Source organism: Macrotis lagotis, chromosome 1 (assembly GCF_037893015.1).
Source record: "Macrotis lagotis isolate mMagLag1 chromosome 1, bilby.v1.9.chrom.fasta, whole genome shotgun sequence".
NCBI lineage: Eukaryota > Metazoa > Chordata > Mammalia > Peramelemorphia > Peramelidae > Macrotis > Macrotis lagotis.
Window position 1 is genome coordinate 487,150,234 of NC_133658.1, and position 27,758 is coordinate 487,177,991.

General features: G+C 39.9%; 2 protein-coding genes across 2 annotated transcripts; one reads left to right on the forward strand and one right to left on the reverse strand.

The window, feature by feature from the left end:
- The first annotated feature begins 8,375 nt into the window (after positions 1 to 8,375).
- Positions 8,376 to 10,339, forward strand: LOC141520262 (ferritin heavy chain-like). The gene is made up of 2 exons (XM_074232038.1): positions 8,376 to 8,525; positions 9,408 to 10,339. The coding sequence occupies exons 1-2, from the start codon at positions 8,474 to 8,476 to the stop codon at positions 10,067 to 10,069; spliced, it is 714 nt and encodes a 237-aa protein (XP_074088139.1). The 5' UTR covers positions 8,376 to 8,473; the 3' UTR covers positions 10,070 to 10,339.
- A 3,030-nt stretch (positions 10,340 to 13,369) lies between these two features.
- On the reverse strand, positions 13,370 to 20,701 carry LYG2 (lysozyme g2). Its single transcript, XM_074232044.1, has 5 exons — positions 20,659 to 20,701; positions 19,050 to 19,190; positions 17,338 to 17,534; positions 15,596 to 15,734; positions 13,370 to 13,488 (listed from the first exon to the last, which is right to left on the reverse strand). Exons 1-5 carry the CDS (start codon positions 20,699 to 20,701, stop codon positions 13,370 to 13,372), a joined length of 639 nt encoding a protein of 212 aa, XP_074088145.1.
- Positions 20,702 to 27,758: the final 7,057 nt, after the last annotated feature.

Sequence of the window (27,758 nt, forward strand, 5' to 3'; positions counted from 1 at the left end):
ACTCCTGACTCTAAGGCCAGTGCTTCATCCACTACGCCACCTAGCCGCCCCTCTAGTTTGTTTTTAATGATGTTCTCCATCTCTTCCTCGGTCATAAACTGCTTCCCTTTCCATAGATCGAGTTTGCTTATTGAGACCTTTCTTTAGAAACTAGAGAGATAAAGGCATTTGTGTGCCCAAGGCAAGATAGAAGCCTCTGAATTTTACATGAAACCTGTAACTTTATATTACAAATGAATACTACTCACCACAGAGAGTGAGATTTTTCTAGCATTAAAAATATGCATATTTATAAAGTAGTGAGGTTTAGTAAGTCAGGCCTCACAGTCAGGAAGACCTGGGTTCAAAGTCTAGTCTTTGACATATACTGACCATGTGATCCTGGACAAGTCTCTTAAATTCTTAATTTTTTTATTAATTTTGACTTAAATTATTTTGAATTTATCAAACACAATATTACTGTGTTCATTTTATTCTGTATATTGTATATCTAATCTGTTCCACTGATTAAAGCACTCAGTTTTTGTATCCAGTACTAAATCATTTTGATGATTTTAGCTTTGTAAGTATAGTTTGAGAACCAGTAATACAAGATGCCTTTCACATTTTTTTTCAGATTCTCATAATTCTTGACCTTTTGTTCTTCCAAATGAATTTTGTTGTTTCCAACTCTACAAATTCTTTAGTAGTTTGATTGGTATAGCACTGAATAAGTAAATTAACTTGGATAGTATTGGCATTTTTAATATGGTCTTCCCATGATAATATTTCTCCTATTTACCTCTATATATGTGAAACAGTTTGCAATTATAATCATGTAGTTCCTTTGTGTCTTGTCAGGTAGACTCCCAAATATTTTATTCTGTCTGTAATTTCTGCAGTAAAATTTCTCCCTCTATATCTTCCTGCTGGATTTTGGTGATAATATATAGAAATGCTGATTTGTATGGATTTATTTTATATCCTGCAACTTTACTGAAGTTATTGTTTCAACAGATTTTTTTAGATGTCTTTCTAGGGTTCTAGAACCATCATTTCACTAATTAAAAAGTCTCTTAACCTTTTAGTACCCAAGGAAATTTTGTAAGTGTGAGTTGCTGAGTGGGTGCTTATCTGTATTAATGAAGGAAAATTCCTCACTGGTTTTTATGACACCAAGAAAATCAAACTCCATCCAAAATAAAAAAATAAAAGAATGCATCTGGTATTACTTTATTATATATTATATTATATATTATATATTTATTATATATATTATATATATATATATATATATTACTATATTATCCCTACCCTTACTCTTGTAGCTGCCTATTCACCTAGCCTGGGTATTAACTCTTCTAAAGTGCTCTTCTCCCTACTCATCATAGACATGCCCCCCTCCCCTGCTCCCAGTTAGAATAATTTTGTGACCGTGTATGTTTCTTCAGGCTCTGCTAAAGTTTGCTCAATTTAAAGAGAGCTGGGAGGAGAGGTCATAATGTTTTACTTTTTGAGCGGCTAGGTGGCGCAGTGGATAGAGCACCAGCCCTGGAGTCAGGAGTACCTGAGTTCAAATGTGATCTCAGACACTTAATAATTACCTAGCTGTGTGCCCTTGGGCAAGCCACTTAACCCCATTTGCCTTGCAAAAACCTAAAAAAAAATATTGTTTTACTTTTCAAAAAAAAATTGATAAAATTTTTATTCATTTCATTAAATGTTTTCCAATTACATATAAAACTTTTAATAACCATTTTTTAATATTTTTGAGTTCCATATTCTCCTTTCCTTCTCCCTTCTTGAGAAATCAAACAATTTGATATTATCATAATGCTTAATTTTTAAGAGTCTTAGGGAAATGGAGAGAAAACCAGATCATCTTAGATATGAAAAGAAGGGGCAGCTAGGTGGCATAGTGGATAGAGCACCAGCCCTGGAGTCAGGAGAACATGAGTTCAATTGGTCTCAGACACTTAATAATTACCTACGTGGCCTTGGGCAAGTCACTTAACCCCACTGACTTGCTAAAAGCCAAAAGAACAAAACAAAACAAAAGGATATGAAAAGAAGCTAGGCCATCTTGGGGGGATGCAGTAGGGATAACATGGACTTCACATATTTTAGTTGTTGTTTGTTGTCTTTCCTTCTTAGAGAAGACCATAATATCAGGGAGGTGATGTCATGACTTGCAAACTGAAGCAGGGTTCAGAGAAATGTTGTAATCCTTTTGTATTGGAAACAAATCTTTTTTTTTTAATATTTTATTTTGAGCTTTACAATTTTTCCCCTAATCTTGCTTCCCTTCCTCCACCCCCCAAAGAAGGCAATCTGTTAGTCTTTACATTGGGAAACAAATATTTTAATTTTTGTGTTGTTAAAGTGTTCTCAAATCTGTATTGTTTTTTGTAAACCCCATTTGGCAGGAAACTAGGCAACAGACACCTTATTAAGTATGTCTTTAATCCCAAGAACAATAGGTAGCCATGTGTCTTGACCTTGGTCATTCCCTGGGGACAATCACTGAGGATGCTTCACTGTGCCAAGACCTAAGGAGAGTTAAGACTCCTTGGAGTATGTGTAATGGCCTCCACTCTTATACCAGGTATTGCCCACTCCTTAAACACTGTTCAGTTCCTCTTACCACAGAATTGTATTTGAAAAGGGTCTGGCCCTCCCTCTTTTTCCTCTGTGACTCAGCCAGGCAGCAGGTTGTCAAGTTTCTTTTCCCCTTCCTTTTTCCATGCTGGATCCATGTGATCCCAGGTCCATGCTTTGGGACCCAGGTGGTCCAGCTCCATATGGTCAGATCTACCTTGATCTAAGGCCAATCAACATATTGTGGCTGCTTCCTTCCTTTTTCCCATCCTTAACTTGCTTTGCTGTTCTCCCCTCAGCTGTCTCTTCTTTGCTTAACTTATCTTCTTAAAAACTCACTTTCTGTACCTTGTTAAAGAATCTAACTTGTGCTTTACTGATGTAGAGAATTGTGAATTAGCAGAAAAACAAAATCTGTCACATGGGTGGAGGTTCCTGCTCTTGAGATTCTGCCTTCCTTGGAGACAACTGTTGATTGTCTCCTCTTGACCCTGTTATTTGAATCTTATCCCCCATGTCCCCCTATACCTAATCTTGTCCCGGACACTGCTAGGCAGGAAATAACATTTAAAAATGGACATCAAGTATCTAGAGACAGGTATCTTTGGAAGTTATCAGCTCCAAGGTGTAAAAGACCACACCCCAAGCACCACCCCCTGTCGAGCCTACAATGGAGGGGTAATTTAACAAGAAGTGTGGCCCCTTAGACATTTTTGCTTCTTCCCCCTCACAGCCAGAAGGATGTGGGTTTCTCAGGCTCTTCCTTAATCCATAAGCTTCACCATGTGGCCTGGTTAACCTAAGCCTCTTGGCAGACTGACCTCTCTCTGTCTCTCTCTCTCTCACACCACACACACACACACACACACACACACACTTTCCAGACTTCAGCTGAGTCTGCCAGCTAACCTGCCAAGATTAATTAGCAATCCATGTGGCTTTTCCTTAAACTCTTTTTTAACTTTCCTCTCACTTTCTTATGTGTTATAACTTCTTTTAATAAATCTCCATTTTCTTTCCACACCTGCATTCCTGGGTCTCAGTTGTGATTTGTCACAGGCAGATAATCCAATGCAAGTGGCAACATTACTATCTAATTAGAAACTCACCTTTATTTTAAAGAACCAAAATGTAGTTCCCCATGTAGCTACTGTCTCTCAATAGGGATCAGTGATTTCCTGCCTACACATTAGACTTTCTTTCCCTCAACTTCTGCTAATCAGTCTGCCCTTTAATCTCTTTTCCTTTACTTCATTAGCAATATTGAATTTCACTATCTTGTTGCTTCTCCAAAGAAAATAACCTGTAAACTACTACTTTTAATAACTTGTAAACCTTTTGTGCAACCTCTGAATTAAAGTCTAAGCCTTTCTTACCTCCCTGAGTCAGAGAACCACAACTGTCTCTCTAGAATTTCCCCACCCTGCTGTTATGGCAGCAAAATTAAATGAATTTTAAGTGAGGGAGCCATCTGTAGCCATCCAAATCCTGTGGCCAGATATGGATCAGGACAACTGGAGATGGCCCCAGTGCAGTGGGGAGACCTCAGCCTTTTTACACAAATGTCTTTCCCAGGTCTGTTTTTCTAAGGCAGTGCCCATTCAGTGATTAAGACTAGGTAAAAATGAAATAAAGAATGGCCTCTTTTACCTAGTTAAAAAAAAATCAGTCTGGAGGTGGATGACCTTGGATTTCTCTGGCTAAAACACAAAGTGGGGTAGCTAGGTGGCACAGTGGATACAGCACCAGCCCCAGAGTCAGGAGTACCTGGGTTCAAATCCAGTCTCAGACACTTAATAATTACCTAGCTGTGTGGCTTTGGGCAAGCCACATAACCCCATTTGCCTTGCAAAAATCTAAAAACAAAAAACAAAAACAAAACAGAAACAGTTACTATTTACACTCACTCAGAGCTATCAGATCCCAAATAGTGAAGAAGTGAGGTTTGGGCTGGGATCTGTTGTTGGCTAAACAATGAGAGCCACAGTGATTTGGGTTTAAGTCATGGTCCATTAAAAAGAAATCTGGCTTGTAAATCCCAAGTTATTTTGCTAGGAGTCAGTGATCAAAATTTATATTCTTTTAATAAGAGCAGAAAAGAAAGAGATGGACAGATCTTCCCCACAAACACAGAAATTATGTTTATAAGTCTTTTATCTTCAATGGTTCAGACATCTTAGTATAGCTAAAACAGTTCTGGTTTTTGACATCTAACATGTATGTGTGAGCAAGTGTGCTCCTTGAAGTTCTTATTTGGGTTCATGTAGAAAAAAACAGTAAACTATGGCTGGTTTGGTTAGTTGACTTAATAGAAAACTTGGAAGCAGGGTAGATATGCTCAGCTGAGTCAATACGAAGTATCTTTGATACATAGCTTTGTTTGATATCCTTCCACTGCCATAGCTAAGTAAATCTCCATTTCTTGACTGTTGAATAACAGTGCTTCATTTTTCCAAAATTGGACATCTTCTACCAGCTCACCAGCTTGAATCAGAAGGCCTTAAACTTAAACCAGAAGTCTCTTAAAAAAGAAAAAATAAAACTTATCATTTCTAACTCTCTTTTGTCACATGTATAAAATCTAGCCTTTCATATAATTCTTCATAAATCCCTCCAGTCCTCTTTCTTGAAATCTCTACTGCTGGAGAAAAAGAATATGTATATTAAAGCTTTAAATTATTATAAAGAATACCTTTTTTTCAGTTAGGCTTACATTTCCGATAATCCAATTAATCATTATCGCTTTGCAGAAGCCAAAATTATTCTTAGCGTCCTTTATTTCTTTTTTCTAGTTTTTTAGTTGCGTGCCCAATGATTGATCTGCTCTTTATTTTGTTGATGTAAGCAAATGCTTACATATAAATCTTTCCCTAAGTAATACTTTGGGTCCATAAATTTTGATAAATGGTCTCAATGTTGTCATTCTCTTTAATGAAATTAACTATTTCTATGATTTGTTCTTTGACCCCCAACTTATTCTTTAGGATTATTTAATTTATATCACTTTTTAATCTCCAAGGTCCTTTTTTTGAAATTTTTAAATTTCCAAGGTCCTTTATTGAATGTAATCTTTGTTGCATTATATTCTGAAAAGGATGCATTTAATATTTCTGCTTTTCTGAATTAGTTGTAAAGTTTTTATGTCCTAGTACGTGGTAATTTTTCTATAGGTGTAACACTGAGAAAAACTATATTCCTTTCTATTTCCATTCAATTTTCTCCAGTGGTCTAGTATATCTAACTTTCTATCTAAATATCTATCATATCTAAAATTGTATTTACTTCCTTAACTTCTTATTTTATAGTTAGATTTATCTAGTTTGAGTGGGGGAAGTTGAAGTCCTCCACTAGTATCAGTTTATTGCCTATTTTCTCCTGTAACTTATTTAACTTCTTTAAAAATTTGGGTGCTATACCATTTGGTGCATGCATATTTAGTATTGCTTTTCCTTCATTGTGTATAGTATCTCTTGGCTTTTTTTTTTAGGTTTTTGCAAGGCAAATGGGGTTAAGTGGCTTGCCCAAGGCCACACAGCTAGGTATTTAAATGGGGTTAAAGTGGCTTGCCCAAGGTCACAAGCTAAGTAATTATTAAGTGTCTGAGACTGGATTTGAACCCAGGTACTCCTGACTCCAAGGCCAGTGCTTTATCCACTACGCCACCTAGCTGCCCAGTATAGTATCTCTTAACAAGATGTAGTTTCCTTTCTTCTCCCTTTTAATAGATTTTGCTTTTGCCTTATCAGAGATCATGATTACCACCCTTTTTTAAAACTTTTTTACCATAATCCCCCAATCTTGCCCTCCCTTTTAATCTGTCCTCCTCCCCAACTAATACTATCCCCTCCCCCCTTCTACTTCTCAATTGGATAAAATAGATTTCTATATCCTATGGAATATGTATGTTATTCTTTCTTTGAGTCAGTTCCAATGAGAGTAAGGTTCAACTGTTGCCTGCCACTCTGCCTAAACCTCATCTTCCCTTCCACTGTAATAGGTCTTTCATGCCTCTTCATGAGAGATAATTTTGTCCCATTCTACCTCTGGCTTTCCCTTCTTCAGTGCATCTCCCTTTCTCAGTCCTTAATTTTATTTTTTTGGATATCAATTCCATCTTAGTCAATTTGCACCCATGACTTCTAGGTTTACTCCTAAATGTCTCAAAATGTTTTTTATGATAACACTTGTGTGACATATTGATTTTTTTGCCTTCTCAATGGAGGAAGGGGAAGGAAGACAGGGAATTCGGAACTTGAAGTTTTAAAAATGAATGTTAAAAATTGTTTTTACATGTATTCAGGGGAAAAATACCAAATAAACTTTAAAAAATAGTAGTAATGTTCTTTAGAGTTAAATGGGTAAACTTCCCATGTAGGAATATAAACAGTTTAACCTAATTGAATACCTTATGATTTCTCTTTTCCATTTCCATTTTTATATATCTCTTGAGTTTTGTATTTGAAAATCAGATTTTCTGTTCAGCTCTAGTTTTTTTTCCATCAGGAATGTTTGAAAGTTCTGTATTTCATTAAATGCTTATTTTTTCCTCTGAAAGATTATTTTTAGTTTCTCTTTATACTACTTCTCTGGGTAGGTGATTCTTAATTGTAGTCCAGGCCCCTTTCCCTTCCAGAATATCATATTCCAAACATTCCATTTCCTTTAATGTACAAACAGCTAAATCCTGTTTAATTTTGATTGTGGTTCTGCGAATTGTTTCTTTCTGGCTGCTTGCAGTATCTTCTCTTTGGCCTGGGAACTTTGGAATTTGTCTATAATATTCCTAGGAGTGTTCATTTTGGGATCTTCTTCAGGAGGTGATCAGTGGATTCCTTCTTTACCTTTAGCATATCTAATTTCTTGAAAAATGATGTTCTGGTCCTTTTTTTTTTTTGATTATGGCTTTCAGGTAAGGTTTTTGCCTTAATCTATTTTCCAAATCAGTTGTTTTCCAATAAGATAGTTCACATTCTCTTCTATTTTTTCATTCTTTTTTGTTTTTATTGTTTCTTGGTGTCTCGTGGAGACATTAGCTTCCACTTGCCCAATTCTAATTTTTAAGGAATTATTTTTCAAGTGAGATGTTTGTATTTCCCTTTTATTTGGCTAATTCTACTTGTTAAGCAATTATTTTTTCAGTGAATTTTTCACATCCTTTTCCATTTTTTGTTTCCTTTGCCATGTTATTGACTCCTTTTTCATCATTCTTTTGTGTGATTCTCATTTCTTTTCCCAATTCTTCTTCTACCTCTCTATTTGATTTTTATCATCTCTTGTTGAGCTTTTTGAGCCTAACGCCAAGTCACCTTTTTCTTTGAGGCTCCACATGTAGCTGTTTTGATATTGTTTTCCTCTTCTGAGTCTGTGTTTAGATCTTCCCCGTCACCACAATAACTTTCTTGGTCAATTTTTGCTCTTTTTCTTCCCCCCTGCCTATTTCTTGACTGTTCGTTTTAAGCTAAAGTTGGATGGAGGGGGCGCTGAGCTGCCGTTTTCAGAGCCAATCCTGGGAACTTGCAGGTTTTAAGTCCTCCCAAGGCGGTCTGATTGAAGGACAGACACGGCTCCCACCCCCCGCCTTGTGCTGGGTCCATGATCGACCACAAGTGCACTTTCCCACCTTGGACCTGTGGCCACAAAGTGCTAGTTTTCTTCCTTCTCCCTAGGCCCGGGGTCTGCGCCCTGGTCTCCCAGTGCTGCACCTGCAGGGGGCGGGGCAGCGGGGGCGGGGCAGTGCGGGGCGGGGCCTGCCGGGCCTCCCCCTCCTCACACCTGCCCGCCCGCCCTCCACTGTCGCCTCGGTGGCGCAGGCCCGCCTCCCCGCCACTCCTCACGCCTCGTGGGCTGGAAGCCCGTCCTGGTCCATCCTTTCGTTGGCTCTGCCGCTCCACAGTCCATGTTGAGGCCTCCTTTTCCCGCGGTTTGCCGGGGGATGTGGGGGCGCTCAGGTGAGTTCCCGCCTCCCGTGGCCATCTTGGCGGGCCTCGACAGGGATGGGTTTGTCCTCCTCCTGCCTGGCTGTGTCCGGCCTGCACCCCCCAGACAAGCCTTCTTGAAGAGTTTCCCCCTTTTCCCGGACTTCTTTTGTCCATTCTCTACTTTCTCAGTAGGGCGGGAAAGTGCAAGGCCGGGGTGCCCGCAGGCCCCCGCCCCCAGTGACCTGGGCCCCGCAGCCTCGGGCTGCCCTGACCCGCCTGTCCCGGTCCCCGCAGCCTCGGGCCGCCCCCACTGGCCCTCCTGTCCCGGGCCCCGCAGCCTCGGCCCCACTGACCCTCCTGTCCCGGCCCCGCAGCCTCGGCCCCACTGACCCTCCTGTCCCGGGCCCGCAGCCTCGGCCCCACTGGCCCTCCTGTCCCGGGCCCCGCAGCCTCGGCCCCACTGGCCCGCCTGTCCTGGGCCCCGCAGCCTCGGCCCCACTGGCCCTCCTGTCCCGGCCCCGCAGCCTCGGCCCCACTGACCCTCCTGTCCCGGCCCCGCAGCCTCGGCCCCACTGGCCCTCCTGTCCCGGGCCCCGCAGCCTCGGCCCCACTGGCCCTCCTGTCCCGGCCCCGCAGCCTCGGCCCCACTGACCCTCCTGTCCCGGCCCCGCAGCCTCGGCCCCACTGGCCCTCCTGTCCCGGGCCCGCAGCCTCGGCCCCACTGGCCCTCCTGTCCCGGGCCCGCAGCCTCGGCCCCACTGGCCCGCCTGTCCCGGGCCCGCAGCCTCGGGCCGCCCGCAGCCTCGGCCCCACTGGCCCTCCTGTCCCGGCCCCGCAGCCTCGGCCCCACTGGCCCGCCTGTCCCGGGCCCGCAGCCTCGGCCCCACTGACCCTCCTGTCCCGGCCCCGCAGCCTCGGGCCGCCCCAGCCGGCCCCCGCCGCCCCCGCCGCCGCGCCGCCGCCGCCGCCTCCTCCTGCCCCTGCCTCCTCTGCTCTGGGCCGCCTCCACGCTCTCGGCCGCCAGGGCCAGCGCGCCCCCCGCCGGGGTGCGGCAGAACTACCACCGCGACTCGGAGGCGGCGGTCAACCGGCAGATCCACCTGGAGCTGCACGCCTCCTACGTCTACCTGTCCATGGCCTACTACTTCGACCGCGACGACGTGGCGCTCAAGAACTTCTCCCGGTACTTCCTCCGCCACTCCCAGGAGGAGGGGGCGCACGCCCAGCGGCTGATGAGGTTCCAGAACCAGCGCGGCGGCCGCATCCTGCTGCAGGACATCCAGAAGCCCGAGCGCGACGACTGGGGCGGCGGCCTGCGGGCCCTGGAGAGCGCGCTGCGCCTGGAGGAGACCGTGAACCAGGCCCTGCTGGAGCTGCACCGGCTGGCGGCCGACAGGAGCGACCCCCACCTCTGCGACTTCCTGGAAAGCCACTACCTGGAGGAGCAGGTGAAGTGCATCAAGCAGCTGGGGGACCACGTGGCCAACCTGCGCAGGATGGGCGCCCCCGCCTGCGGCGCCGCCGAGTATCTTTTTGACAAGCTCACCCTCGGCGACGGAGAGGACCAGGGTTAAGCCCCCCGGGGCTGCGGACCCGGCGCCCACTGCCTTGCGTAATGCAATGCGTACCCCCAAACTACCAGCATCAACACCTCAGTAAAACGACTTAGTCCTAAGGGGAAAAAAGAAAGCAAGAATGGGGAGCCTAGGGTTTTTTACTTTAAAAAATCAGTATTCTTCCAATTAGAGCATTTACTCTCTCCTCCACTTTTCCATCTCTAACCTTCCTCCTGGACTATATCAAAACAACGATAATAAAGATGATGATGATGATGATGATGATGATGATGATGATAAACTCTCATTTAATGTAGTGTTTCAAAGTTTGTAAAGGCCTTGACAAACATCACTTCCTGGGAGATGGGTGGTTTTAGTATCTCTCCTTATATATGTAGAGAGAATTCCCTTGTCCTGGCCCCACATTCCCCACCTTAGGGCACATCATGGAAGACAGAGACTCCAATATTTCCTCAGACTATGATTTCATATTAGTATATGCCCTCTCTTCAACCTTTATAGAGTGTAACACCTCTGTGCCACATCATATTCACAACTTGGTATAACCAAAAAGAAAAAAATGCATTGCCTGGTAACCAACTTGATGATGGAATGTTTCTAATTTTAAATTGTTATCTTTTGTTTAAATCACTTGCATTTCCATCAATTCTGTTACAAAAAGCAGGAAAGGAAAAATAGTCATTTAAGTAAAACTGATCAATCTGTCAGTAAGTAATCTGACAGTATGAACTCCATATCCAACATCCCTAACTTTTTCATTGGAAGCTATTCATATTAAAGAAAGACCCATTTATAACAATGTTTTTAGTGTTTTGAACATGAATGAGTTTTCAATTCTGTCAAAAGCCTTTTCATCTCTTGATATAATCAGAAATTCATAGACAATAAAGAATTTTGGTTTTCACGAGAATCTGTTAGTAGGGCAACTTTGAGGGTGGCTCTGTATGTGTAGTAGTAGCACTAATCATTGTACTAGAGCTAATCATAAATCTAGAGCTAGAAGGGACCCTGGAGGCCATCAACCCCTTCACTTTACACATAAAGGGAAGTTAACTTGACCAAGGTTATTATACAAGTAGTAAATATCAGAGGTAGGATTCTAACTAGCCAATAACCCAAGGCTCCCTAACTTCTATAACACTCTTTCCCCAGTTCAAAAGTGAATTTAAACATGAGATCATGGCAACTGACCACTGCAGATTAACAACAAAGTACATCTAGTCAGAACTAATTTAAGCCAATTCTGTGATTCAGGTTCAGGGTTAAAATGCAATGAGACATTTGTGGAACATAAAAATACAATATGACAGTTTTTCTTAAGATTTAAAAGGATATCGGGGAGAGAGAGAGAGAGAGAGAGAGAGAGAGAGAGAGAGAGAGAGAGAGAGAGAGAGAGAAGCATATTGAATTACAGTTGGAATGGAACTGAGTTGAAATTCATTTTTAAGAGAAGACTTTGAATTTGTAGGACTATGAAAAATGTGGATATTGGGATCAGTGAATGCTTCAGTGCCCAAGTTGTGGGTTCCATACAATATAGGAAGCAATAAGGAAATCATGGCAAATCAGAATTCTAAAGTCTCGGCAATATTCACACAGGGGAAAAAAGAGAGCTCTGGGAAAGAGTAATACTCATAGTTGGAATGTAAGAGAATGTATATGTGTGTGTGTATATGTGTGTGTGTGTGTGTGTGTGTCTGTGTCAGAGACACCAATAGAACAATGGAAGCAGTTATTCCTTTCCCAATTATGCAAGTGGGTGTTGCCTAAAGTGGAGAATCTTAATGGAACTTAGATGTTTAAAATCTCAGAGCAACGCAATTGTCTAGTGCAGGTCAAGCTATTTCCCTAAACCCTGAAAAAGTCCCATCTTTACCTCCATCTCTCTTCTGAGGGGTGATAAAGATACTGCATTTCTGGAATAGATCATCTTGGTGTTCACAATATAGCCCAGCCATGTTTGCAAAGGAGCAAATGAGGTGGGGTGGAGAGGGGGAAGGGAGAGACATTATATGTCTGGTATATTCCCTGTCCTTGCATTGTATGGATAGTATTTTTAATGGAGAAGATTACATTGTTGGAGAATTACTAGCCTTTTGACAGGAAGCTAAAGGTATCACTAGAGAACTTGGGATGCTACTATAAAAATGGAGATTATCAGGTTTATAGAGGTGAATCCCTCTCAGGTGAAATCCTGTTAGAATAAGTACATTATATTAGCTTTTTTGCATTTGGGGGACTAAGAAAAAGTAGTTGTGATTGAAATATTAAACCAAGGGTTGAGAAATGAACTTCAAAATCATACTGCATTGTATCTAAATTAGCCCTACAATTCAACAGATCTGATGAACATAGTTGACCAGTTGGATGATATACCATAATCTCATCAGATAGGCCAAACCAGTAGCACAAAGATTTGGAATTTTGTGTGTGTGTGTGTGTGTGTGTGTGTGTGTGTGTGTGTGTAGTGTTGGGGGGGGGGGTGAGGTGAGTTGTAGGGGGTAGTAATCTTTAGCAACATAGAAATGGTACCTATACGGTTGAAAGCCATGTGCTGTGAATAGACATCCTAGAACATCTTAGAAGAATGTCATTGGTACTAATGTGGAGCTAAACTTCATCAGTTCCAACAAGGCAGGAACCTAGATGGGAGACAGAATTGGTGAAGATTGCTAGGAGGGATGGAATCAAGGTTTTCAACCCCCAGGGAGCTATTTATGACTTGCTCAGGTTCTGTTTTTTTTTAATTTTATTTATTTAAGGCAATAGGATTTAAGTGACTTGGTGACTTGCCCAAGGTCACACAGCTAGGCAATTAAGTGTCTGAGGCTGGATTTGAACTCAGGTCCCCCTGACTCCAGGGCTGGTTGCTTTATCCACTGTGCCACCTAACTGCCCCTCAGATTCTGTTTTCAATGTGGGGAGCAATAACATGTAGGGCATGGCTCATTAATCTTTGGCAATCTGATGAAACTTAATACTACTGTGATTTATTGCCTTTATTCATAAGTAAAGGAAATGTTTATTTTCAGTTAGAGATTAATGGAAATAAATATATAATTTTTTCCATCCAAGTTAATGGACCCCCTGAAATCTCTCCATTGTTGGTAGCCTGTAAGACCCAGGTTAAAAACCTGTAATTTGGGTTTTATCATATCTTTTGCTTCCTGGGAACAATTTTCTTAAAGGTAAATGTAGTTATTTATTCAAATAATTGTTAAAGGTGTGTATGGAATACCATATTCTCACTTAGCCTTTCTTGCTAAATGGTGACCTATTTGGCCAACCTCCTCAAATTTAAAATCCATGTCTCTTAAAAAATTTACATCTGGCAAGAATATCGTGGACGAACTCATTTTCTACATCACTAGGGGTTACAATGGCATCAATCCCTGATTTGTAGGCAGAGAGACCACCTGAAATAGAACACAAAAACATTAAAACTAAATGAGGAATTTCAGCCAGAAGGACAGAAAAATGCTATGATGCCAGATCTCTGGTCAAAGTTTCCCAAAAAGAAATTGCTTTCTTTTTCTCCCCTTCTAAACAGGATAACCTTCAGGTCACTTGGAAAATGCTGGCTTGTCCTCTTGAATTGTCCAGCTCTGATCAGAAATAAACTCTCTACCCAGTTCATCTTCTTTGTAAGCATCTTTCAAGGTGTTTGTTCTTATCTTAAAGGTATTTGCATTTGCCAAGATTGGTTTTGCATCCAAGGATCTAAATTGGACATCAGCAAATCTTACTGTTCAAAAATATTTGCTATATGCATGCTTGTCCTCTACTTTGTAGGAAAATAATGACTAAATCTGGTCCCTGATTTCAGGAACTTTTAATTTTAGTGACAGTAATTAGCTACATATGAACTTTTGTCTCTTGAGTCTCAAAATGACAGAGTTGAAAGATACTTTGGGGAATAATCAATCCAATTCATAGCTTAACAATAATCTCTACTACAATATACCTTGCAAGTGGTCATTCATTCTATTTGTTTGAAGACTTCCAGCAAGGGGCAACATGTTCCCTCTAGAGGCCAACTCTGCTTTTGGTCAGTTATAATTATTAATAGCATTTATATAGCACATTTCAAATATTATTTCAGTTGAGGTATTATTGTCCCCATTTTGTGAATGAGGAAATTTCAGGCAGACAGGTTAAGTGACTTTTCCGGGGTCCCATAGTAAGTGTCTGGGTCTGGATTTGAATTCAGATCTTACCCCCTTCTGATCCAGGAGGTGGCACAGTAGATAGAGCACTGGCCTTGGAGTCAGGAGGATGGGAGTTTGAATCCGGACTCAGACACTTGGACACTCACTAGCTGTGTGACCTTGGGCAAGTCACTTAAACCTGATTGTCTCACATCCAGGGCCATCTCCAGTCATCCTGATTCATATCTGGTCATTGGATCCAGATGGCTCTAGAGGAGAAAGTGAGACTGCTGGCTTAGCAAGCACCTCCTCATTCAACTCCAATTCATGTGCTTGTCATGACGTCAACTCCCTGATGTTGTGGTCCTCTTTGGGAAGGAAGGACAATGTCCTTCCTTATGTGTGGAACTCAGAAGCAAATACCTTAAGTGAGACTATTACCCTCCCCCCATTTCATTATCACCACTTTATAACAAAGCTTTAGAATCTCTAAAGTCATAGTTAAGAAATCAAACCAGATGAACATGTCTTGTACTGAAATAGGAATTTTCTCAGGAGAAAGGAAGGTTCACTACATTTCCAACATTTTCAGATTGGAGGTTTTTTCCACAAATCTAGAAATCTCATCAAGTCAAGCTTTGACTGCTTCACCATCCTCAGCCTCCTGTCCCCTCAGATCAGAAGGCTGGGGTGATGGGGGAGTGTACCAAGCTCTCCTGATATCTTCCTTTATAGAGGGCAGAAACTCCTACTTTCCCTATTTTCCTGCCTCCTTTTGTGTGCTGTCTCCACCCATTAAATTATAAACTCCTTGAGGGCAGGGACTACCTTTCTTTTTATTAATTGTATCCTCCAGCACTTAGCACAGTGCCTATCACATAAAAGATGCTGAATAAATGGTTATTGGATACTGTTTATTGATGACTGGTTTGATAAGTTTAGAGTTGGAAAAGCACTTAGAGGTCATTTAGTCCAAATCCCTAAATTTATAAAGGAAACAGGCCTAGAGAAATTAAATGACTTGCCCAAGGTCACTCCAGGAGAAAGTAGCGGAGGTGAAATTTAAAACTAAGCCAAAGACTCCAAATCTAAACCCACCTCCCAATTCGAATTCTCAATTCATGCTTTCTCCCCACCTTGTTTTCAACATATTGGACAGGGCATGTGGTTTGGCTAACCACAGAATTCTTTAAAAATCTACAGTTTGACAGATCATTAAACTGAACAAACTTCAGACATATAAATCCTCCTTTACTAATGTCATTTTAGCTAAATAGCTTTGGTGTTAAAAATCTTTCCTTCGTAAGTCAAGAATAACATTCAGGTCAGAAATAATTTTATTGGATGCTCTTTTCAACAAATAAACCAGACTCACCTTTTAGGTGTAGACTCATGGTCCAGGTTGGAAATTTTCTCTGGATTGCCCTAATTTTGTCAGTTAGGATCTTTACAGCCTGTGTAAGGTGCTCTTGACTATCCCAGGCTCCAATGAGTTGATAAGTGTGTTTATCAAGCTAGAAAAATGAAATGATGTCAGACTTCTCTGGAGAAAATTTTTTTTGTTTTCCTTGTTCTTCCAAATTCATTTTTTATTTCTTAGATTTTGGATTTTCTTCTTTACCCACAAAGTGTTATTTCTTAAAATACTACTTTTCTTCAGTGAGAAGAAAGGTAATGTGTTGAAATGTGTACTGGATTGGAGGCAGAAGACTTGGGATATGTTCGGCCCCACCACTTACTAGCTGTTACTATGGGTAATTTAATTAATCTCTGAACTTTTGTTTCCTCATCTTTAAAATGGAATAAATATTTATCCTACCTATTTCAGAGGGTCACTGTGATAATCAAGTGGAATAATACACAAATCATTTTATGTAAACTATAAAGAATTATATAAATGGAAGCAATGATTTTAAAAAAGCTTTGGGGAAATGACTACTGAACAACTCCAGTGAGAAAAAAATTATAAGATGATATTATTCAAAAGCAAACTGGCTACTCAAAAACAAGATATTGCTTTTTAAATAGTCATTTTAAAAAATAATAACTTATAATAACGTCTCAAGAGAATATACCTTCATTAATGCTTTTAAAGAGCCATCAAAAAGCCACATTCATACTTTTATAACCCTCTAAGATTTATGAAATACTTTCCTCACAATAACCTTAAGTACTGAGAAAACTGAGGCTCATCGAAGGTAAAGTAGCTCAAGTTCACACAGCTAATTAGGGTAAAATGGCAATTTCCAGTTATGTATAGCAAAATCAATGTCTAACTATGGAGTTCTTTGCTTCATGAATAAAGAGTTAAGGTAATTATCAGAATAATTCAAAATCCCCTATTTCTCTCCTCCCACAACAACCTATCATTGAGTTAGTGAGGAGTGAAAAATATTACTTAATTAGTATTTTGGTCCAAGGTGATAAAAAAATGTATTCTTTATATGTATTTATACATATTATTTTTCTTAATAATATACAATTAATATATTTTTTAAAAATCAATTAGCCAAAATCTGTATTTACAGGCTCTTTAAAACTTCCCCATTTGAGTCATAGTAGGCAGCGAGCTTCCAAGTCCTGAGTTCTGTTCCAGCCTCTGACATATCCTGTCACCTCTCAATGCCCCAGATAACTCTCCAAGGCCAATCATTCTACACTGTAGTTCTCTCTACCAGTGAAATCATGGGATGGCTCCAAATAATAACTATGCTATAACTCACTTGTTCCTCATTTATCCAACTCCATTCTTATGAGGCATCTTTTAGAGTCGCCAATGACAGGCCCTAAAGAAAGTGGCAAAAATGTTAAATAAACAGAGACCATTCAATATTTTAGTCAAGGCCCCATTAGATAAAGAAATTGAGGGCCAGAGATGAAGTGATTTGTCCAAAGTTACATAGATAGTTAATTGCAGGGCTCAAATTTGAACTGAGGTCCTCTGAATCCAAATCCAGCTCTCTCTCTCTCTCTCTCTCTCTCTCTCTCTCTCTCTCTCTCTCACTCTCTTCTGTACCACTTTCCCCCTTTTAAAGAATTATAAAAATTTTCTGGTTTTGCTGACATTTTGGTAGAAAGGAGAACATCATTGCTGAAACACAGATATTCTTGAGTTACCTGCATCAGACCAAATTTAAGACCCTGATGGTCCCAGCCGTCTTGGAGCACAGACCCAGCATGGGTCTCTCTAGAGATAATTCCAGCAATCAAAGCAGGATCCACACATTGTTTCTGTCCAACATCTTTGATAATAGTTTGATATTTCTTCATAGGCAGCAAATCCATCTCAGCAAACATTTCTGAGCCACGGATCCCTACAGTAGAAACAGAAATAGCTGTACTTTCTCTACTTCCTCAGTTTTCTTTTTTCTTAAAAGTGACTAGAGAGACAACTAGGTGATGCAGTGGATAAAGCACCAGCCCTGGAGTCAGGAGGACCCAAGTTCAAATCCAGCCTCAAAAACTTAATAATTAGCTAGCTGTATGACCTTGGGCAAGTCACTTTACACCATTGACTTGCTAAAAGAAAAAAGATGCTCTAACCCTGATATAGTTATATAGTACCAGAACCAGAAGTTGTAAGTTACCCCTTCACCCCTTGCTCTTTCTAAGCTCAAGTTCACTTTCCCCAGGACTCTATATGCAACAACTTGTGTGTCCTTTATTTGGAAGAGGAAGGGGGATATTCCAATTGTTCCTGCTAAACTACTTTGGAAAATAATCTTTTCTAAAAGCTAATTGTTTATGCTTATTAATTGTTATTAATTGCTAGTCAATGGGAGATGCACACTAGTGGTAACTCATAAGTTTAAAGAAGCCATCCCTGATTTTGCAGGATTACCCACTGGAATCTTGAAGGGAACTTCTGGGGACCTGGCCTGCTCATGTGAACATAACCTATGTTACACATCTTTTGAGAAAATACTACAGTCATAATCAATTCAACAGTGCTTGTCAACTAAGGAAGTTAAAAAATTCTAGAAAGTACTTTTTCTACCCCATACCCATATTCAAAACCATAGAATTTTAAAGCAAGCTTAGAGATCAACTGGTTCATCCCTCTGATGAGTTTGGATGGATTCACCAATTAGTTCAAGGTCAAATAGCTTCAGAGAACCCATATTTCCTGACTCTAAGTTCAGTGTCCTTCTGACTACTGTACTGACTTCCAACTTTTAGGAAGCTTTCCTTAGAAATCTATTTTCTAAATCATTCTTCCTCCCACTCCATCTCCCTCACAGAGAGAAATCTCTGAATTTCAGAGCTGATATTCCAGAGACAGCAGATTTTTAAATAAATGAAACTAGCATAGTGAAATCATCACTGGTCTGGAATACAGAAGATCTGGGGCCTAGTCCTACTTTATCATTAAGTGGCTAAGGCAAATCACTTGACTTTGCTGGGTCTCAGTTTCCTTGTTGGTAAAAAGAATGTCTTGGTCTCTCTGGGTCCTTCTACTTTTGAATTCTATGGTTCTATGAATCTCTCAATCTCTCTCTCTCTCTCTCTCTCTCTCTCTCTCTCTCTCTCTCTGTCTCTCTCTCTCAGCAGTGGAGTTAAGTGACTTGCCTAAGATCATACATTTAGGTAATTATTAATTATCTGAGGCTGGTTTTGAACTCAGGTCCTCCTGAAAGACTCCAGGGTCAGTGCTCTATCCCCTGCCCCACCTAGCTGCCTGGTTCTATGATTTTAGGGGCAGTAAGATAGGCAAAGAGAGGTTGGAGAAGGAAACAACAGAGAAACAGATACATGGATAAAAGCAACTTTTAAAGGGAAAGTCCTAGGAAGATATAAAGGGAAGAGGAAAATAATGAATGTGCACTTACCACAGTTGATCAATCTGTCTATATCACAGGAGACTCCAGAGGTGTTCATACTCATGATATCACCGTAGCAACCATGGTACAGATGGGGTTGGAAGTGGGGATTCACAGGGGGTGGGTATGGATAAGTGCCCTCAGAAGTAACTGAAAAGCAAAAGATTCTTTTAAACCAAGGCTACAAGAAAAATATGTCTTGAATTGACATTTTGAATTTGATTAAAGTGTAGACCATGAATAGCATTGAACCTTTTCTTTATCTTGTTAGGTAGTCATTCTTTCAATAATTCAAAAATCAATTGAGAACCTATACTATACATACAGATATAGTAGAGAGAGAGATAGAAATTTGGATGACAAACCCTTGACTCTAAAAGTGATTGTTTTCTAATATTAAGGAAATGTCAAATGATCTAGCTTATATGATATGTAGGGCAATTTAGGAGAGGTAAGGAAGCATCCTAAGACAAAATTGATACAAAAGAAATATTGAAGCCAGTTTTTCAAGGTGCTCTATTGGATAAAGAATGTAAATTTAATTTGTTAGTTAGCTGGTATAGTGACCTAGTCTGGAAAACCTGATTTCAAATCCTGCCTCTGATACTTGCTAACTCTGTGACCTTGGACAAATCACTTAACCTCTTTGTCAGTTTCCTCAAATTGTAAAATGAGGATAATAAGAGAATATAACTCATGAGATTATTCTGAGGATCAAATGAGATAATATTTATAAAGATCTTTACATAGCTACTGACTTATTCTCTCCCTCCCTAGTAGGCAATAAGGAGTCATTGAAGGTCTTTGAGTTGGGGAAGTGTTGCCATTGGAGCTGTTCATTAGAAAGATTAATAAGGAAAAATGTATTAGAGAATAGAAAGACCTGCAATGGGGGAATGTTATCCCCCCCAGGCATCCCTGAAACCACCAACTAACCTTCCAAAAGGAGAACTTTAGCTTATTATTTGAGTTTAATCTTTTACTCTAAAATATGCTAGTGATTCTTAGCAATTCTTGAATTTATTAATTCAAGAAAGTTCTGCTACTTTATTCCAGATCCTTAAAAGTTAAGGGCAACACAGATTCAAGGTATTAATCATCATGATGGATAATTATATGTATCAGTATATTTGTTCCAAAGTACCTCTTTCTTATACCCAACCTATAATCTTCTGCCCCATGGAGTAAGTTATAACCAGGGCTTGAGGAAGAACTGAGACCAAAAGTTTATGTACCCTAGACAAGGACTGGAAATTGCACTACCTGCATCTCTATTTTTCATGAAACAAAACCAGTGGGTCAAGGAGGGTGAGGTTTTCTGGCATCAAATATACCTACTTGAAATATTATTCTTGTGCCCTAAGCAACTGCCTGACTTGCCTGACCATAGTCTGGCTCTGACTTGAGAAAATGGTGAATGAAATAGGAAAGTATTCTAATTGTCTTGGGGAAGAAAATTAAATTTCAACTCACTTCTACTTTAATATTTTCATGAATAGAAAAAAAAGTTGCACTTTTGAAATTACTAGTGCACAATATGGTTTTGGGGTCAATAATAAACAACATTAACACACACACACACACACACACACACACACACACACACACACTCACTCACCAATGAGGACAGCAAGGCCCAAAAAAGTGGCAGGAATTAACATCTTGATGGATCTTATTCTGCAGGACCTAGAATGATTTTTGAAATAAAGTTGTTTAAATAGAAAAAATCAGAAACTTCAGTAATGAAAATGTATTTTGAGTCAATGAAAAAAGTCATCATAGTTCGTTGCAGAGCCTCGCTTAAATCTTTACTGCAAAAAATTCCAGGAGTCATCATGGAACATGATCTGATAGTTGTACAGAACCACAGGGTTTTAAGGCATAGAGATCTTACCCTTGTCATTCTCTTCAATATGTGATTCCAGATAGATTTGCAGAAACAGGGACCCAGAGAAATGAAGCAATTTGCTATGGGTTCATTGTTGTCATTTTTTTTGGTCATGGCCCACACTTCTGCAAATGATCCTGACTTGAGTGATCTAAGATAGAAATGCCTTCCTATCCTCCCCATTAACTTGTTTTGTCTTCCCTTTTTTGTTTTATTTTTTTTGAGGTTTTGGGATTAAGTGACTTGCCCAAGGTCATATAGTAAGTATCAAGTGTTTGAGGTCGGATTTAAACTCAGGTCCTCCTGACTCCAGGTTGGTGCTCTATCCACTTTGCCACCTAGATGCCCCCCACCCCCACCTTCCACTAACCTGTTTTGGTCTTTGAAGAGAGACCACTTCCTGTCCTTCTTTAAGAAGGTTTTTTTCCCCCAAAACACAGGTTCTACTTGCTCAGGATGCTTCAAGACTGGACAGCAGTTTTCTTCAGACTCCCTCCTCCTCTGCCTCTGTCCTACAACACAAATTCAGCAGCAGGATCCTCCATGAATTAACAGTTGGTTTTCCATCATGCACAAACCTGAGGATTGCTCCTATGGAATATTTCAGAACTGACATAGGGCACTCACCTGTCTCCAGTCACCCTTGTCCTGAAACTTCCATCTCCTGGAGGAGCTTTATATATAGTTTGAGCCCTTCTTTATTAATTTGATGACCTCATTAGGCCTGATTATTATGGTGCTTTGAACTTAGTTAGTCCCTTTAATAAAAGGATATAAAAGAGTTTTCTAAACTTCAATTAATTAATTACTGTAATAATCCCTGCCCAGGAGACACTGGAGGACCTTATTTGTTGGTTTATTTGGAAATTTCTAATATTGTAAACAGACAAGCATCTACTAAATCTGTGTCCTGGAAACTAAAATAAACAAATAAACAGGAAATGCTTGGATTGGTAGGCTGGAAATGAGACAAGCAGAGTCTCATCTTCTTTGTTCTCCATTATTAACAAGTCACATCCTGGGCATACATGCACTTGTTCATTTGGGTCTCAGGTTCTTTGACCTGTTCCTTGAGGGAATTATATGGTTAGGCACTAGGAAGAGTAGGCTTCTGGGCTCCCAAACTACTAGAGGGAATGAGATAGAGAAGAAGATTGGGTTGAGTCTAGGATCAGAGATAAAGTTTTTTCCTTCACTGTTGATAACAAAAATAATGGAAACTAACCTGTGGGCAGCCCCAAACAGAAGAGACATAAGACCATAGATTTCCAGGAAGAAGAAGACTTACAAAAACATTGAGTTCAATAACTTCCTTTTAAAGAGAAGGAAGCTATGGAACAGAGGTTAAATGATTTGCTCCGGGTCAGACAGTTAGGAAGTTTCAAGGATGGGGATTAAAGCCAGGTCATCTTGACTCTCAAATTCAGTTTTCTTTGTGCTATCTACACATGTCCTTTTGCCATTGGCAGAAAAGAACAGCTACCTGAAGGGAGGAGAGAAATCAGAAAAGAGGTACATATCTGTCACAGGGTAAAGGAAGATTCTGTACCTCAACACAGTTCCCCAATATACTCCCTTATCCAAATAAGTAGAATAAGGGGCAAAGAGTTGGGCAGTGGGGAAAAATACACTATCTGAAAAGGACCCCAGGCTGCAATATTAAAGGAAAAGACAGTTTTTAGAAGGTTCTAACCACATCAAAATGACTTAAGAATGACTGAACCCAGGATTGGATCATGTTCTGACATAAAGAGAACTCAGATGTTGCATAGCTTATAGCTTTCCAAAGGAAATCTGTTTCCCTCAACACTCTTTAAAAAAAATTAAACTAATTCATTGATTTTTTTTACAATTACCTGTAAAGATAGATTTCAACATTCATTTTTGTAAAATTTTCTCCCTCTATACTTTCTCTCCCCTGCTAAGACAGCAAGCAATCTGATAAAGGTTGTACCTGCACAATCTTGCATATTTCCATATTAGTCATGCTATGAAAGAAGAATCAGAACAAAAGGTAAAAAACATGAGAAAGGAAAAACAAAAACAAGTAAAAAAATGAACATAGTAAGCTTTTGCTCTGCATTCAGACTTCATAGTTCTTTCTCTGGATGTCATTTTTTATCACAAGTCTTTTTGAATTAGAATTGCTCATAGCCATATGAAAAAATGCTCTAAATCATTAATTATTAGAGAAATGCAAATTAAAGCCTTCTCTGAGGTACCACCTCACACCTCTCAGATTGGCCAATATGACCAGAAAGGATAATGATCATTGTTGGAAGGGATGTGGGAAATCTGGGACACTATTACACTGTTGGTGGAGCTGTGAACTCATGCAACCTTTCTGGAGAGCTATTTGGAACTACGCCCAAAGGGCAACAAAAATGTGCATACAACTTTGACCCAGAAATACCACTACTGGGTCTATATCCTGAAGAGATGAAGAAAAAGGGTAAAAACATTACTTGTACAAAAAATATTTATAGCAGCCCTGTCTCTGGTGGCAAAGAATTGGAAATCAAGTAAATGTCCTTCAATTGGGGAATGACTTAACAAACTGTGGTATATGTATGTCATGGAACACTATTGTTCTATTAGAAGCCAGGAGGGACGGGATTTCAGGGAAGCCTGGAGGGATTTGCATGAACTGATGCTGAGTGAGATGAGCAGAACCAGAAAAACACTATATATCCTAACAGCAACATGGGGGTGATGATCAACCTTGAAGGACTTGCTCATTCCATCAGTGCAACAATCGGGAACAATTTGGGGCTGTCTGCAAAGGAGAGTACCATCTGTATCCAGATAAAGAGCTGTGGAGTTTGAACAAGGTTCAAGGACTATTCCCTTTAATTTAGAAAAAAACAGATATCTTACTGTCTGATCTTGTTACCTCTTAGACTTCTCTTCTCTTCTCTAAGGATATGATTGCTTTCTCATCACACCCAATTTGGATCAAGGTACAACATGGAAACAAAGTAAAGACTGACAGATTGCTTCCGTGGGGGGGGGGGGGGAGGAAAGTAAGACTGGGGAGGAAATTGTAAAACTCAAATAATATCTTTAATAAAAATTAATTTAAAAAAGAATTAGAATTGCTTTTAGTATTTTAGTATTTCTGAGAAGAGCTAAGTCTATCCCAGTTGATTATCACATAATGTTGCCCTTCTCCTGGTTTTTGCTCACTTCACTCAGCATCAGTTCGTGAAAGTCTTTCTAGGTTTTCCTGAAATCCACCTGCTTATTATTTTTTATAGAATAAGCAGGGCAACTAGGTGGTGTAGTGGATAGAACACTGAATGTGGAGTTAGGAGAACAAGGGTTTCAATCCGGCCTCAGACACTTGATTCTTACTAGCTGTGTGATCTTGGGCAATTACTTAACCCCGACTTTCACATCCAGGACCATCTCCAGTCATCTTCATTCATATCTGGCCACTAGATCCAGATGTCTCCAGAGGAGAAAATGAGACCGATGACCTAGCACAGCTCCCCTCACTCAAATCCAATTCATGTGCTTGTCATGGCATCACTTCCCTGATACGGTCTTCTTTGAGAATGGAGGATAAACATCATCATCATCATCATCATCATCATAGAGCAATAGGATTCCATTACATTTATATACCACAACTTGTTCAACCATCCCTAATTGATGGGTATCCCCTCAATTTCCAATTCTTTGCCATTACAAAAAAAAGTTATGAATATTTTTGTACATGTGGGTCTTTTTTACAATCTCTTTGGGTTATAGACTTAGTAGTGGTATTGCTGGATCAAAATGTATGCACAATTTTACAGCCCTTTGGACATAGTTCCAAATTGCTCTCCAGAGTGGTTGGACTCTTAAGGAGGATAGATCCTAACATACAATTAACAATTTAGTCCCTTCCCACCAAATGCTGATTACAAGAAAGACTATCACAAATAATGAGTAGCAACTAAACCCATTTGTTCAGCAAAAAGAAATCAAGAGTCCTAGAGATTAGAATATACCAAAGAATTCCCAAGAATAATTGAGTTCTTTAGCTGGGAGTGAGATAAGGTCCTATGAAAAAGCCACAAAACAGGAAAGAGGATGAATTTGCAACAGGGAAAAGCCACTTTCTGTAGCCTCTAGAATTACAAGCCATAGAAGGCAAGGGACATAATGGGGCATATTTTCCATACAAGTCCATGACTTCAAAGGTCCTAGTCTGTCATTCAAAAGTTTGTATTATTTTAAATTCGATCTTTTTTTTTTTTAGATTTTTGCAAGGCAATGGGGTTAAGTGGCTTGCCCAAGGCCACACAGCTAGGTAATTATTAAGTGTCTGAGGCCGGATTTGAACTCAGGTACTTCTGACCCCAAGGCCAGTGCTCTATCCACTGCGCCACCTAGCCGCCCCACTTAAATTCTCTTTCATCCTCTTCTCTGGAAGTCCCTTCTCAATGTATCTCTTTGACCATTCAATACAAGTCCTTTTAACACCTGGTGGTCATGCTCATCAAGAGTCATGTCTCTTTCCACAAACAACTTGGGGGTGTCTCTTCAGCTGCCATCCAACAGGGTAGAACTTTATTTTATGAATTGCTCTTCTTCTGAGCAGGCCTTCTTAATGAGACAATCTGATTACATTATTCCATGGCTCAAAAAACTTCAGTAACTGCCTTTTGCCCAAATAAAATATATTAAACTCCTTGTTCCTCAAGATCTATCTCCATCCTATCTTTCTAGCCTTATTTCAAACCACTCCCTTTCAGGTATCTTAGTTACAATCAACTTATATTACTCATAATCCTATGTTTCTGGCTTGACAGTTTTCATCTTTAATATCTGCTTAACATCATAATTAGGTTTTAGTCATAGTAGTGGTTGACTTATAGCCGAGTGACCCTGGGCAAGTCACTTAACCTCTATTTGTCTTAAACCATTGGAGAAGGAATTGGCAAACCATTCCAGTGTCTTCTTCGCCAAGAAAACCCCATATGTTGTCACAAAGAGTCAGACACAACACAGCAAAAAGAGGCAGATTAAAATATAGTGTGATTAAGTTAGCCTTACAAATTAGGACAGTAATGGGGAAAGCAACATGGATTTATAGAAAATTAGGCAATAATCTTTTCCCCCCCAAGGCAGTGGGGTTAAGTGAGTTGCCCAAGGTCACACACAGCTAGGTAATTATTAAGTGTCTGAGACCAGATTTGAACTCAGGACTTCCTGACTCCAGGGTCAGTGCTCTATCCACTGCACCACCTAGTTGTCCCAGGTAATAATCTTTTAAAATGAACTAACTCTATTCTTCATTTAATTCATCATTTTTATCAGCTTTCATGGATATTTGCATTTGGGGTGAAACTCTATTCAGAGCTACTACTATAGGCATCACCCAGATAGCTCTATGTTTTGGAACAGTGTCAAAAAGGACTGCACCTCTGTCTTCTGTCTTTGTTTATTTTGAAATTAATAAAGAAAATAATGTGTATATTTCTCCAGTAATTATTTCTGAGCCTGTAATTTAAGCTTAAATACTGTTTGCGTTGAATTGACCAAAATAGTCAGTGACTCTTAGAATCATTGAATGGTAGGTCTTGAATAGCTTTTTAAGGCTCAGTTTCCTCATCTGTCCAATGGGGAAGTTAAGAACATCTGTTGTCCCCTTCTCATGAGGTTGTTGCTAGTTGAAATGAGTTAAATTATGCAAAAGTTCTTTGCGAACCTTAGAATTGCTGGATTGCTATTTTCTATGTGATGATTTCTAGTCAAACCTTAATTTTCTCATGGATTCACTTGTCAGTCTGAACTTATTATTTATTTGTTCCTTTTATCATCAGGTAGTAGAATAGTCACTATCCTTAATCCCATTCAACAGGAAGGATCTGGTGGAAGGGTGTACCATGTTTATCCTGATGGTAATGGCACTCCACTCTACTGAGCAAAATTTTTGGAGAAGTGTGAACGGCTTTCTGGTTCCCAGCTCTATGGGAACTGGGGGCCATATCAGTTTATTATTATTATCTAGGAGGTTATGGACTATTATGAATTTTCCAAATCAGAAGCAACTTGACTCTCAACACTGGCAAAGCCCACATATTTCCTTATTTTACTATGACTGAACCCTACTTAGCTGTATTATAGTACTTTACTTTTGGTATAGAATCAATACAAGCAACAAACTGTATGTAATAAAATATTCATTAGTCAGCTATATCCCTTCACCCCCCCCCCCCCATATCCTCTCCTACCTAGGAAGTTCCTTGACAGGACATAAGATAGTTTGGAACACAGGAGTGTTAGGAAGTACACTTTGTAAATGACTATTTATAGAAAGAACACAAACATCTGACAACAAATATCTAAAGAGTGTTCTCCACTTTCCATTAAGGGTGATTTTGATCCTTTGTAGTGTGTGTTGTTATATTTGAAAGTAAGCATTGTAGAAAGGCAATAACATCTGACAGTTCAGTCTCCCAAAATATAGAAATAATAGGAGTGGAATGCAGATTGTTTCATTACTCAAATGAAGCTTCATTGAAATGATTTGTCTCAAATAGCCAACTGGCTCTGGCTATTTGGATACTGGCACTCAAATGGATACCTTTCTTCTCTCTCACTCCCTTGGATCTCCTTTTCCTGCTTAATTTTAGGTTTTGTCATCATGTATTAGAATATAAATTGTTGGAGAGGAGAGACCATTTTGTTTTCTTGGTTTTTTTATCCCCAGCACTTAGCACAGAATCTGATGTATAGTAAGTGCTTGTCATCCATCTATTCATTCATCCATCCATTCATCCATCCATCCATCTATCTATCTACCCTTTATCCATCCATCTACACATCCATCTTTCTAT